Raw genomic sequence first — 13887 nt, forward strand, 5'->3', positions numbered from 1 at the left:
TGAATTCAAGTTTGAATGGCACACAGCACTTGATATAGGCATGTATATTAAAATACTCATATAGCCTTTTAATACTTTGATTAAAACTGTAAGACTTGGATTTGTAGCATTTATAATAGTTCACAACACTGTATCCAGCGTTTTATTTAGTTAATATCTGTTACTTTAAGTGGCATGTGTGTTTGTGGTACAGAGTGTAAATAAGGACTCGCTCTTGCACTCTCTCTCTCTCTTTCTCTCTCTATCGCTCTCTCTGTCTCATCTGTCGCTTTAAGGAAGCATGAGGCAGGTTTAATTTTTTAACGCTCCCGACCACAACGGCACCCAACGAGGAGAGAGAGAGAACAGAAAAGGGGGAGGGAAAAGAGGAATGAGAGGGGTGGGTGTGAGGACATGAAGAGAAGGAGGGCTTTTGAGTGATCAGAAAAGAAGGAGGGTTCTGAGTGACAGAGAGGGAGGGCAGAAAAAGGTAAGGGGAGGGTTTACAAAGAGATGGAAAGAGAGAACGAGGGAGTAAAGCAAAGCATGTTGCCAGTGTTGGCTCCGTAACTCACTGTGAGCGGGGACGGGAGGGAGAGCAAAAAAGAGAGACGGAGAGTCACACATTCACACACTCTCTCAATCACTCTCATACACACACACACACACACACACATAAACTCTCTCATTCTCACACATATTCAGAGGTGCCTTGCTAAGGAGACTCAGTTACGCTCGCCTGCAGGGGTGAGAATACTTTCAGCAGTGAAAACAGAAGACAGGAGTGCTGGGACAGCCTAGAAGGGACCTTCTTTAAACGGGACCTTTACAGCATGTGAAGCGGGACGAACAGATATGTGCAGCATTTATCCTTAACATTCCTCCATTTCATCCCTCCATCCGTGCCTCCCTCCCACCTCTCCTCTCAAGTGGTGTGAAGGACACGGAGCTACGGGTTCCTCAGCGCTCGCCGTCTGGTTGCCTTACGGGAGTCTGGGGGAGGCTTGGTGCTCCCCTCCGCTCTCCTGCACTCATTCGCTCATGAATGTCACCTCTGTCTGCAGAAGCCGCTGGAATTTACAAACCCTCTCTCGGGAGCTTGGGGAGAGGGAGAAAAGGGGAATGGACTGAGAAGGGAGAGAACTTCCGATTCCTTTCATCCTTATCCATCTGATCACCCATAGATATGAGGTCCAGGGTTGACGACACCAGTTTTTGACTTTTACTCAGCTTGTCTGTCTTTGTTTTTCTATTTTTGCAATCATAGTGTCATGGATGCGATACTTTGGAATCAGGTAATGGAGTTTCACTGAGATTGTCTCAGGATATTGTTGCTTTTCTCCGTAGGATCTGTATTTTTTTAGCTTGTTCGTTTTGTGCATCCTTCTCTGTTTTCCGGGGATCCCACTGATATGTGGAACCATACGGATAAAACGAGTGGACGTTTTATGCCTTTTTTCTGAACTCTCAGAATGATTTCTGATCCAGGTGTATTCTAAAGATCGATCCTAAACTAAATTGTTGGAGGGACGTGAGAGGCCAGGGATTCTAGGAGCTTGGATCTGCAGGGAATAGAGCTGGACAGAGAGAGGATGGTGCTGCTGTAATGGCTTACTTTTTTTTCAGAATTCCAGTACGACTCCATGGATCATCTGCTGACACTTTTCCAGTCCATATGCTGTGCAACGAGACCTGAAATACAACAAAGAATCCCAAAAACAACAGCTGCCGTTCATCAGGATCACAACATCAGGAATTCTGCATTCCGGGGACTATTTTGATAGCCAAAGAAACAAATAAAGTTTATTGTGAACTTCACAAGTGTTTTGCCCCTCCCCCTTTTAACCCTCTAAACCAAGCCCCTTTTTTGTTCCGCATCCTGCAAGTTGTGACGCATTCTCCCCTTGGTTATTGTGGGAGACCCCGCTGTACTCCAAACATCTGCCGTCTCCTGTTCCTCTCCTACGTGGCCCTGGGTGATCGGACAGGTGGGCGGCCCACTGACGCCCTCTGCGCCCCAAGGGTGAGCAGGGCACGGCAAAATGGCTGCCCTCGCCAGCTCGCTGATCCGACAGCGCAGGGAAGTCAAGGACCCCCAGGCCAACCGGCAGGTCTCCAACAAACGTAAGCCTTGTCCCAAGAGCAACAAGTCGCTCTGCCAGAAACAAATCCTCATCCTCATCTCCAAAGTCCGGCTTTGCAGCAGTCGAGGAAGAAAGCTGGAAAAAAGACCCGGTGAGTTGTCCAAAACACCCTAAAACCAATCTTCAAATCTGCCAAATTCTGCTCTATTCTAAGTCTGTGCGTTTCCACTGAGTTCAAGTAGTGAGGGTGGCATTAGCAAAATGTATAAATAGAACTGGCATGGACATAAGAAGTAATCTCTGTGAGTTATGACATGTTGACTGATGAAAGATTGGTTTTGAAGGACCTCTGAGATCATAGTAGTTCACAAATGAAATCTTTTTTGACTGTACAGAAAGTATGGATTTATCAAAACTAAACCAATCGGGGTTCTCCTTGCTTTTGGCATGACATTTACCAAATTAAATAAATCATTTAATCACCAGCATGTCAATGTATGGCTTCTTTTGTCTGAAGAACTCAAAAGAAGATAACTGACAAGGTTCAGTCTTTTTTTTTTGTCCATTCACTGAAAGTCTGTGGGGTTCAAACTTGTTTTGTTGAAACAGTTGAAACATTGTTCAAAATATCTTCTTTTGTTTTCCACAGAAGAAAGTAAGTCGTACATGTTGTGAACGAAGTGAGTGCTTGGTTGTACTATCACTTTAAGAATGGACATTTCCACTGTGTGTCATATTGTGTATGAGTGAATGTTATCCTTGAGACTTTGAAGGTTGACTATTGTCTAGTCTCTCCTGAAGAGCGTTTGTTGATATAGTTGATATCTGAGTCTGGAACCCAGAGGCACACATGTCACTTTGTAATCGTTCTGATCATTTCGCTGCATGTCTCTGTATGCTTTTGACAACACCTGTTCATTTACGATCACCGATGAACCCGATACACGCTGCGATCCTATGCATGCACATAAAACGTCACAGCCTTATTTACGAGCGGTTCCAGTCTTTCCCTCCTCTTTGTCTCCCAACCCACCGCTAGAGATCATGTGTTTGTGAAGGTATTTGCGTTCCTTTGTGTGGGGGTCATATGTTTACATAATTAACCCCTAATGAGACATTTACCCTATCTGAATAAATAATTTAACTGAAGAGGCAGGTACAGGACTTGAGGCTTTTATTTTAAGATATCTTGAGAGAACAGATGTGGAAAAGAATAATAACTGTTTTTGTGTGTGTCTTAATCTTTCCTGAGGGATCACAATGCATTTTGCAAAGACGTTCCCCCCCTTTGAGTACAGTCAAGTAAGCTTTATGAAAAGTTTAATTTTTATATAAATGTATTTTTATTTATGAAACAAAAGCATAATTTTGCCCCTACATAATTTTATAGATTTTTTTTTCTGTGGAAACACATACTGTAGAGTTTGATAAAGTGGACAAATGCTAAATTGACATCTACATTTTTTCATTTAGCAGATGCTTTTTTCCCAAAGTGACTATCCCAAGAATTAAGAGCCACAATATTAAGTATAAACTACATTATAAAATCTAGAGCAGAAGTTAAAATTATTCATAAAAAAATATAAGGTATAGGAAGTGACTGTTTATGGTTGAATGAATATGATTATGCAGCATGCATCTGACTCAGTATAGTTTTTATTGTTATATATATTATGTTTTCATTTTCATTTCAGTTTGTTTTAGTCATTTTGTTGTTTTTTAAATTGTTTTTGTTTTTTCAAATTGTTTTTTTTTAAATTGTCTATATAGTTTTTAATTCTTAATTCAGTTTTACTTTTTTTTAGTACATCAAGTTAAAGATACCATAGCTCCCAGTGCATATTTACCTTTATAAAATAAATTATGTTTTAAATAATAAAAAAAAAAAGTTAAAAAGTTAAATAGAGAAAAATGCAATGATAGTAAAAACAAATTGATACTTTTAAATATTAAACGAAAACCTCCAGGAGGTGGCGGTAAATCACTGTCTTTATAAGTGAGTCATCAAGTCATTCATTCATTCATTCGTTCAGTAATGAAGCAAGTGGCTGTATTTATGAATGAGTCGTTGAATCAATGGCTCTCACAATTTGTTTAAAGCTGCAGATTTGTTCAGGAGACCAATGACTTTATACACAGTCTTAAAGGGACTTTGCTGGAGATGAACAACAGTTCTCCTGTGGCATTCGTTGGAACTATTATTTTGTTGCAAAATAGAGCAAACAATACTGACAGGACTGTGTTTAAAATGTACATCACTTAATATCATCTTTCTGTTTGTTGAACTGTCATATAAAATAAATGTCACATGTGCTATTGTGTGGATATTTGGGAATGCATTATTGCATTATTGCTTGTATTATAAATGATCGACATTAAAAAGAAGAACACAGGAACATGTTTTTATATTGAAGAGAGTTCGAGTTTTAAATCGATCTCAATGCACAGTCTGTCTATAGGCTATTTGTTTTTCATGCTAGTAAGTGCTACATCCACACTTTTATATTGCCGAAAACGGCAGTAATGTAGCACGATCTACTAAGGCAGAAGACTCTGCACGCAACCTATCATATGCACGCTGCTTGCCTGGATGCAGTCAGTTTTGACCGCAAAAGATGAGGTAGGTTTGATTGGATGTTATGTATTTATGGCATTTTGCCTACTTGAAATACATACTCAGTTTTAATGTTATTTTAAGGAAGTGTAGAATGATATAAATGGAAAAACTTTGAAAAAAATTTTGTTTGCATACCCCCTCTTTCACCTCTCGTACCTCTAGGGGTACGCATACCCCAGTTTGGGAACCACTGCATTATGATAAATCTGTTATAAGTGTTTATATTTTAGACCTGTCTGGATGGTTTTCGTGGGAAATTGTGTACAAACTGTACGTCACTCACCTGTGTGTATCTTGTCATTTCCGTAAATAGAGAAAAGTTGCTCCGGCTACTTTGATGCATGTAAAGGTTGACATGAAGCAGCTAAATCTCCAATCTCCGGGGAATCACTTGTTCTAAACAAACGTCAAACAGACGAGATTCTGCTAGCAAAAAGAGAACGCAACACTGCTTGTAATAAAACCAGAATCAACATTGGCTTGACTTTCCAGATGTACGGATGTTGTAAAAACGTTTTTATTACTCAACAGGTGAGAAATGTATTTATTGAACAGATTAATTGCCATATGTAGCTCTCTAACAGAGTTCATTGTAAAGAATTATCTATTGTGAGGGGTCATTTTATTATTTTAGTTGTAGCGCTGTGCTTATTTTCAAGGAAGTACTATGTCTATTAATGGGTAAAGCTACAGTAACGTCTTCAGTGAGTCAGCTTGAGATCCTTTCTACAATGGTTATATCTCTTAAACATAGTAGTGAATGTTTTATGAGCAGTAGGATAACCATATTCATCCATACAGTCATGTAAAGATGAAGCACAACCAAAACATGTTCTTCTTCTTCTTCCACAAAAGCATACATGCAGTTTTGTTTTTTAACCACTAGATTTTTTTTTTTTTTTTTTTTTTTTAGCTTCAGTTATAATAACAACACTTATTTAACTTCATGATCCCTCTGGCTTTCTGATTAAAACATGGGAAGGGTTTCATCACAGTAAATGGGTAATTTATTTTTTAATGCAAAGTACAGTACTTTGCATGACCTGAAGGAACATTTAATGCAATTTTAAAATAGAACCGTGAGCTTCCCATGGCACATTTCAAACACAGCTAATAATGGTTTGAAGAACTGCCTGGGATTGTGTTTATGTTGCTTATGTAGAAGTACAGGTGAGACCTGGGTAGTATTTCTTCTCACTGGGGTTAATTTTGGACTAGATTAATGATTGCCAACTTGGGGTATGTGTACCTTGGGAGATACTTAAGCAGGTTGCAGGAAATATATTATAAGTCTGTTTTCATTTAAAAGTGAAGTAATAATGGTGATTTTTAATAATATCAATAATGATCCTGATGATGGTGTTGATGAAGGGGTAGTTGAGCCAAACTGATGAAGGATTTTGTGGATACATAAAATAAGAAAAGTTTGGAAACACTGAACTAGACTACTCTCAAACCTGGACCCATACAGTATATTCAGTCGTTCACAAATCCACTCTCCTGAGGGTCCCATCTTTCATAAGAGCCCAGCTGTGTGTGTGTGCCACCAGGGTGGGATATTTATGACACGTGTATCTCAAGTAAATCACAGTAATCGTCATGGAAACCATACTCCCGTAACACAGCATCTGCTGCCGCAAAGTGCCTAATGCCAAGCGGTAATTACGTCTATGAAAAATTGTGGCAGTTGGTGGTATTTGGCGCAGTAAAGGAAGAAATGTTTTCTGTCATTTTGGGGTGATATGTATAGTCTGGGCTGTTGCAGTAAAGCTCACATCCTGTGCTTTTGTTATGCTAACGGTGACTGTATGATTTTGCTTGCCTTTTGATGGAGAGGATCAGAGAGAGAGAGCACTTATATAGTGTTACCTCTTCAAAAGCACAGTTTCACCTGTCAGCAAAAAACTAGAGAGAAAGAGAGAGAGCTGCTTAGTGTGTACTTCATGGAGTGCTGTCTACTTCTGTAGTTCCCTTTTCTGAATAAGAGCATCTTACACAAAATTCAAGCCATCTTTCTTTATATTTCTGCTTTTTGTTTTTGTCTTATTAAATCTGTCATGCCTTGGGTTGTCCACTAAAGAAAGTTTCACATGTTTAAATAATTAGCTGTTGAAATAAAATTGTGTGGCTAAGAGGAATGTTTGTTGTGTTCAGTGCAAGGGGTCAAATTGATGGGCAATTTTACATGTAAATCTTTAACTGTGGAACATTTCTTTGGCCAATTTAGTCTCAGTAAGGTAATATACTTTAATAGGTTGGTTTCACGTGACGTCACAGCAGCTGCGCGAATGTGTCCGGAGGGCAGGGAGTGATGTTTCTATATAGGAATCCTATCAAAAACTCAATATTCGTATGTTTTGCGTTGATTATGGTTGCTCAAATCGTTAAAATCGAGAACCCAGAAGGTGTTTTTATCGTTTACATATCTTATACCGTTTTTTATAACTTTTAACTTTAAAAGTTGTCGCCTTTTATAGCGTTTTGCGTCTGCTGATACTGAAATGAATATGGATACCTTACCTTTTGTTTTTGAATTGGTTAAATATTCACATTCTTCATGCTATCGTTTGCAGGGAGGAGAAGATATTTTATCCTATTGAGTGATAATTTGGTGTTTTAACTTCATTTTTGTAGAATTCCGTTCATGTTGATCTGGTTACCATGAAAACAGTCACGCGCTGCTGCTTTAGCCGTCGTATTGTAGAAAATGTCCAAATAAAATAAATGTTTAACAAGCTGACAGAAGTCGATGCATTTCTTTGTTGGAAGCGTGTAAATGTAACTAGTTTTAATGTTGTTTTTGTAAATATTCACTTTCCCATATGACCACGAAGGTACGGTGGCCGAGAGAGCTCAACGCGCTGCAAATAAAGAAAACATCTTCATCAGTTTGACAACACACGCGCTGCAAACTCCACAACACTTACAAAAAGAAAAACGCGCTGCAAATAAAGAAAACATCTTCATCAGTTTGACAACACATGCGCTGCAAACTCCACAACACATGCGCTGCAAACTCCACAACACTTACAAATAGTGAAACGCGCTGCAAATAAAGAAAACATCTTCATCAGTTTGACAACACATGCGCTGCAAACTCCACAACACTTACAAATAGTGAAACGCGCTGCAAATAAAGAAAACATGTGGAGTTTGCAGCGCGTGTGTTGTCAAACTGATGAAGATGTTTTCTTTATTTGCAGCGCGTTTCACCGTTTGTAAGTGTTGTGGAGTTTGCAGCGCGTGTGTTGTCAAACTGATGAAGATGTTTTCTTTATTTGCAGCGCGTTTTTCTTTTTGTAAGTGTTGTGGAGTTTGCAGCGCATATGTGTTGTCAAACTGATGAAGATGTTTTCTTTATTTGCAGCGCGTTTTTCTTTTTGTAAGTGTTGTGGAGTTTGCAGCGCATGTGTTGTCAAACTGATGAAGATGTTTTCTCATTTGCAGCGCGTTGAGCTCTCTCGGCCACCGTACGAAGGAGAATCGGAGGGTCACATTCAGGGACAGACACCGACACACTGTATTTTTGTATTTATTTCAACAAATGACAACCGAAATCAAACCTATAGAAGCTCATCAACAGTTTTGAAGTGGCTGTGTGCAAGTTATAAAGCGAGTGAGTCATACTCACAAACAATGTTAATTAAATATTACACAAAAACCAAATACAAAACTCAGCTAAGTACAGTATGTGTTTATTTTGAGTGAAAGATAGTGGGTTTATTTAGTGACATTATTACATTTGCTAGTCGTCTCACCTTCTCAACCAAGGCAAAAAATTGTATTAGTTTTTTTTCCCCCGAACGATATCGTGAGTTCCTATTACAGTTCTCGATTCAGCATAAATGACCAACAATGGCGACATTTTTCACAATCATGACAGAAAATTAAAATACTGCCCTTAACATCACTTGCAGAAAGGCAGCGCGATGTAAACAAACCCAGACTAGAACTGAACACGGCGTTACGGCAGCTTCACATCCTCTATATCTACCTCCTCGATGGCAGTCAAGTCTTTCAATTCAGTGGAAATGTCGCTCCTCTTCATAACATAAGTATCACGTCCAACATATGTTGTGATTTTCTGTCAAAATCAGCACAGAACTGACTTTTTCCCATCTCTTCCATTCTAATTTTCACTGCTTGCCCTCCACCGGAATTTCGCGCGTCTCGAGAACCACGTGACTGAAAACAACCCATTAGAGAGAATGTGCAAAAAAGTTACCTTTATTAGTACCTTATTTGTGGAACATTGCAAATGAATATGCTCACTGACCACTTTATTAGGTACACCTGTTCAACTGCTTGTTAATGCAAATATCTAATCAGCCAATCACATGGTAGGAACTCAGTGCATTTAGGCATGTACTGTAGACATGTGCTGCATCCCAATTCACCTACTTATACTATGCCCTAAAAGTATGTTCTGTTTTTGTGAAGAAAAAGCATGTAGCAGAAGAGTAGGCAAGTTTTGGGACATACTACTTCATCATAATTGCGTCTTTAATGGACCGCTCTCTCTCTTAATAAAGTGTATCCTGTCACCGTTTAAACTGCCCTGTCAATCATCTTGTCACAGTTAAAATCCTCCATATTCAATTTAATTTTATTTCCTACAATTTCAGCGAGAAATGTAGTTGATCTGCCAGTCATGAGTCTTTCATGCGGAGAACTCTCCTTGTGTTTGCAATTTGCATAATAATGCATCTAAAAGACAATGACCAAACATACCATTACAAAAGTTCACAATGCTGGTTCGAGAGCTGTTTGAGCTGAGAGAAAGGCAACAGTAACTTAAATAACCACTCGTTACAAACGAGGTCTGCAGAAGAGCATCTCTGAATGCACAACCGGATGAACCTTGAAGCAGATGGGCCGCAGCAGCAGAAGACCACACCAGGTTCCACTCCTATCAGCTAAGAACAGGAAACTGAGGCTTCAATTCACAGGCTCACCAAAATTGGACGATAGAGGATTGGAAAAACTTTACCTGGTCTGATGAGTCTGGATTTCTGCTGCGACATTCAGATGGTAGGTCAAAATTTGGCTTAAACAAAATTAAAGTATGGATCCATCCTGCCTTGTATCAATGGTTCAGGCTGCTGCTGCTGGAAGTGTAATGGTGTAGGATTATTTTCTTGGCACACTTTGGGCCCCTTAGTATTAATTGAGCATCCTTTAATGCTACAGCCTTCCTGAGTATTGTTGCTGACCATGCCCATCCTTTTATGACCACTGAGTACCCATCTACCATCTACATACCTAACAAAGTGACTAGTAGATGGATGGATGGATGGATGGATGGATGGATGGATGGATGGATGGATGGATGGATGGATGGGTGGGTGGGTGAGTGGGTGGGTGGGTGGGTGAGTGGGTGGGTGGGTGGGTGGGTGGGTGAGTGGGTGGGTGGGTGGGTGGGTGAGTGGATGGATGGATGGATGGATGGAACCCCTTCAGTACTGGTACTGAAAGCTGATATATTTTTGTTGGTCTATTTAGACCTTTTAGATAAACAAAAAAAAATCTAAATAGAGTATAGAATCTCATGATGTTGACTGTATGACTGATTAAATCAGTTTTCCTGAAGTCTTGTGTCATCTTGTGTTAATGACCACCGATGGCCACTGATCACAATAACAAAAGCCCACTCAGCATTTAACAAGGTCATCCGCATCCCCCCCATCCAAACACTGCAGCAGAACACACACACACATCTTGAGCTGTGAGTTCATTTGTCTCTTTTAAATAGTGAAAGGGATTTTAATCAGGAAACTATAATGATGCAAAGTGTCCTAATCAGAGACTCATCACACACACTCTCACACACATACATACACACATTCTTCACCCACGGGACAAGCTAAGCATGATCCTTTTGTAAAGATTATCCTTTTAGCTCAAGTGTGTGTGTGTGTGTGTGTGTGTGTGTTAAGCGACAGGAGGACAACTAGCAATTGATAACGGATATTTGTATGCGTTGCGGTGTTTGCAGATCGTTGGAGCACTTCATTGTTACTGGGTGATTCATTCGTCCGCACAGTCTGCCTCTTATTAACACCCTCTGATTCATCAATAACACTCTCCTGTCCTGCTCTCCTCTTTTCATTCATCTTTTTTTCCAACACTATCCATTACAATTCCTAATCTCACCCAGGACCGTTGCCACACTCTCCTTCTTTCTCATTATCTTAGTGTGTAGCATCTCTTCTTATTGTGTGCCTGTCCTCTTATTCATGCTCTCCTGTGTTTTCTCTCTCCACATTCTTTCAAGTCTAAAGTTGTAATGATGTCGACTGGGTAGGGCTGTTTGTCTCGTGTTGACAGTGGCACAGACAGTCATTGTGAGTGTATAATAGGGAAGTTGTCTGCACTGTTTCTGGGCTATTGTCCTGCTGTTATGGGGCAACTGTAGACTACTGCCTTCAAGCTCAGTCCACTGTGTGTGTGTGTGTATGTGGATATAATTCTTTCTTTTTTGGCTGTTTGCAGCCCAGGTGACATGTATTCACCTATTGTGTTTCTTTTTTTTCTTTTTTCTTTTTTTTACTGCATTGTGTGCTCACAGATTAACAGCTTTACTATAATGAAGTGTTTTGTTGGTCTGTGTTTGGCAAAAGGAGTGCTTGGTCATCATATTTTTACCTTTTTTATATGGATGGTAACACTTTACAATAAGGTCTCATTTGTTAACAATAGTTAATGTATTAACTGACATGAACTAACAATGAGGAATATATTTTTAAACTTTGTTAATTAATGAAAATGTTCATGTTTATGTTAGTTCGCTTTGCATTAAATAATGTTGGAGGACTTTTTTACATGTTCAACTTTCTTTAACATGTAATATTGCCGTTTGAGCATGAAAAAAGCTCTGTAAAGTTATAAAGCACAAAGTCACACCAAAGGGAGTTCTTCAGTGCGCACTGTTTCTGAACTCCCTGAAATGCCTCCATTGTAGTCTTGAGTTTTCTTCTGGGAACGAATGTGTCAAAATATTCTTCATTTAAATAATTCCCACCCAAAGCCTATGCAAAATAAAAGGGACGAGACCTGGTTGAGTTAGTTAGTAGTGTGTTGAAACTTACGGTTATGGTAAGGGGTGTGACATTTCCCAAACACGCTGGAAGCGGTTGGCCAATCACAGCACACTAGTCTAGCCGACCAATCAGAGCACACTGTGCTTTTCAGAAGGAGGGGCTTCATAGAGACAGGAACTAAACAGAGCGTTACTGACAGACTGGGAAAAGAGGTGCTGCAACAATGTCAAATTTGAGAAAATTTGAACTAACCATGAACTAATGCTTCTACAGCATCTATTAATTTTAGTTAATGTTCCATATCAATAAACCTGTGGCATCTGTGAATTTACAGAGTGTCACAAATCTAAAATCTCCCGTCAGGGTTGTGATAAAATAATATCTGATGACAATCCTTCATAAAAGGACTCTAATATACCATAATGTATAGCCTATAGTGTGAGTTTATGGGATTTAGTGGTGTTTTATTGAATAGTGCTTTTAAATCTGTTATTGGAGCATGTGTAAGTGTTAATGCTGGCCTGAAACTCTACAACATCCATCATAAGCTCTGCTGTTTGATAGATAGTGTTTCCTCCTCCTCTTTATTTCTTTCTGTCACTGTTTTTTCCATCCCAGGATAGTGGTAGGTCACTGCCTAGCGCTTTGTTTTATATTGATTGAGTGCTAGATGTTTTTCATCAGGCACATATAAATTAAACTGGGGAACCAGAGTCTGGGTGACCTCCTTGCTTCTCACAAAAATGTTTGTTTGTTTGTTACATTGTTATTTTTAAATGTGTGTTTTGGTCATTTGCTGTAGTAAATTTAGTTTACTACAAAACATATTATGTCCCACAGAAAGATTCTCTGAAATGTAAACCCTAAAGAAGTTAAAGCTGTAGGAAGTTTTTTAACCAGTTCCATGTTTACATGCTTAATTTAAAGGTGCCCTAGAACTTTTTTTTAAAAAGATGTAATATACGTCTAACGTGTCCCCTGAATGTGTCTGTGAAGTTTCAGCTCAAAATACCCCAGATTAGATTTTTTTTAATTCATTTTTTAACTGCCTATTTTGGGGCATCATTATAAATGAGCCGATTCAGGGCTACTGGCCCTTTAATTCTCCTGCTCCACGTCCACGGAGCTCGCGCTTGCCTTGAACAGTGCATAAACAAAGTTTACACAGCTGATATAACCCTCAAAATGGATCTTTACAAAGTGTTCGTCATGCATGCGGCATGCATGCGTCGGATTATGTGAGTATTGTATTCTGTTATATTGTTTACATTTGATTCTGAATGAGTTTGAGGCTGTGCTCCGTGGCTAACAGCTAATGCTACACTGTTGGAGAGATTTATAAAGAATGAAGTTGTGTTTATGAATTATACAGACTGCAAGTGTTTAATAATGAAAATAGCGACGGCTCTTGTCTCCGTGAATACAGTAAGAAACGATGGTAAATTTAACCACATTTAACAGTACATTAGCAACATGCTAACGAAACATTTAGAAAGACAATTTACAAATATTACTAAAAATATCATGATATCATGGATCATGTCAGTTATTATTGCTCCATCTGCCATTTTTCGCTTTTGTTCTTGCTTGCTTACCTAGTCTGTTGATTCAGCTGTGCAGATCCAGACGTTACTGGCTGCCCTTGTCTAATGCCTTTCATAATGTTGGGAACATGGGCTGGCATATGCAAATATTGGGGCGTATACCCCGACTGTTACGTAACAAAACTAAATTCAAATTTTCATTCGAGGGCACCTTTAACATTATCCATAATATAAGTTTCTGACTATAGTAATGTCCTAGAGAGTTATAGTTTTAAAGGGATAATTTTGTCATAATTGACTCACCCTCATGTTGTTCCAAATTTGTATGACTGACATTCTTCTGTGAAACACAAAATAAGATATTTTGATACATTTTTAAACTGTTTTACCAATACAATGAAATTTGATATAGGGTACAAAACAAATAAATAAATAAATAAATAAAAGAGTTCTCATATCTTATTCGGTTTTCTGCAGACGAAAGAGCAATGCAGGTTTTGAACTAAATGAGAGTAAATGATGACAATTTAATTTTTTTTTTTTTTTTTTTGCTGAAATATCCTTTTTGCAGAATAATAAAGATTTTTTGGACACAGATCAGCTAGCTAAACACAAACAATGAC

The 13887-nt window shown here is 38.8% G+C and overlaps 1 protein-coding gene across 2 annotated transcripts in view; it reads left to right on the forward strand.

Moving 5' to 3' along the window:
* The first annotated feature begins 728 nt into the window (after positions 1 to 728).
* fgf11a (fibroblast growth factor 11a) overlaps positions 729 to 13887 on the forward strand; it is a 97332-nt gene continuing 84173 nt past the window's right edge. For both annotated transcript variants that reach the window (XM_067401796.1, XM_067401797.1), the window contains exon 1: positions 729 to 2214. In XM_067401796.1, the coding sequence (XP_067257897.1) occupies positions 2022 to 2214 (193 nt within the window). In that variant the 5' untranslated portion in view covers positions 729 to 2021. The remainder of the gene's footprint in view (positions 2215 to 13887) is intronic.

This window comes from Chanodichthys erythropterus, chromosome 11 (assembly GCF_024489055.1).
Source record: "Chanodichthys erythropterus isolate Z2021 chromosome 11, ASM2448905v1, whole genome shotgun sequence".
Classification (NCBI taxonomy): Eukaryota; Metazoa; Chordata; class Actinopteri; order Cypriniformes; family Xenocyprididae; genus Chanodichthys; species Chanodichthys erythropterus.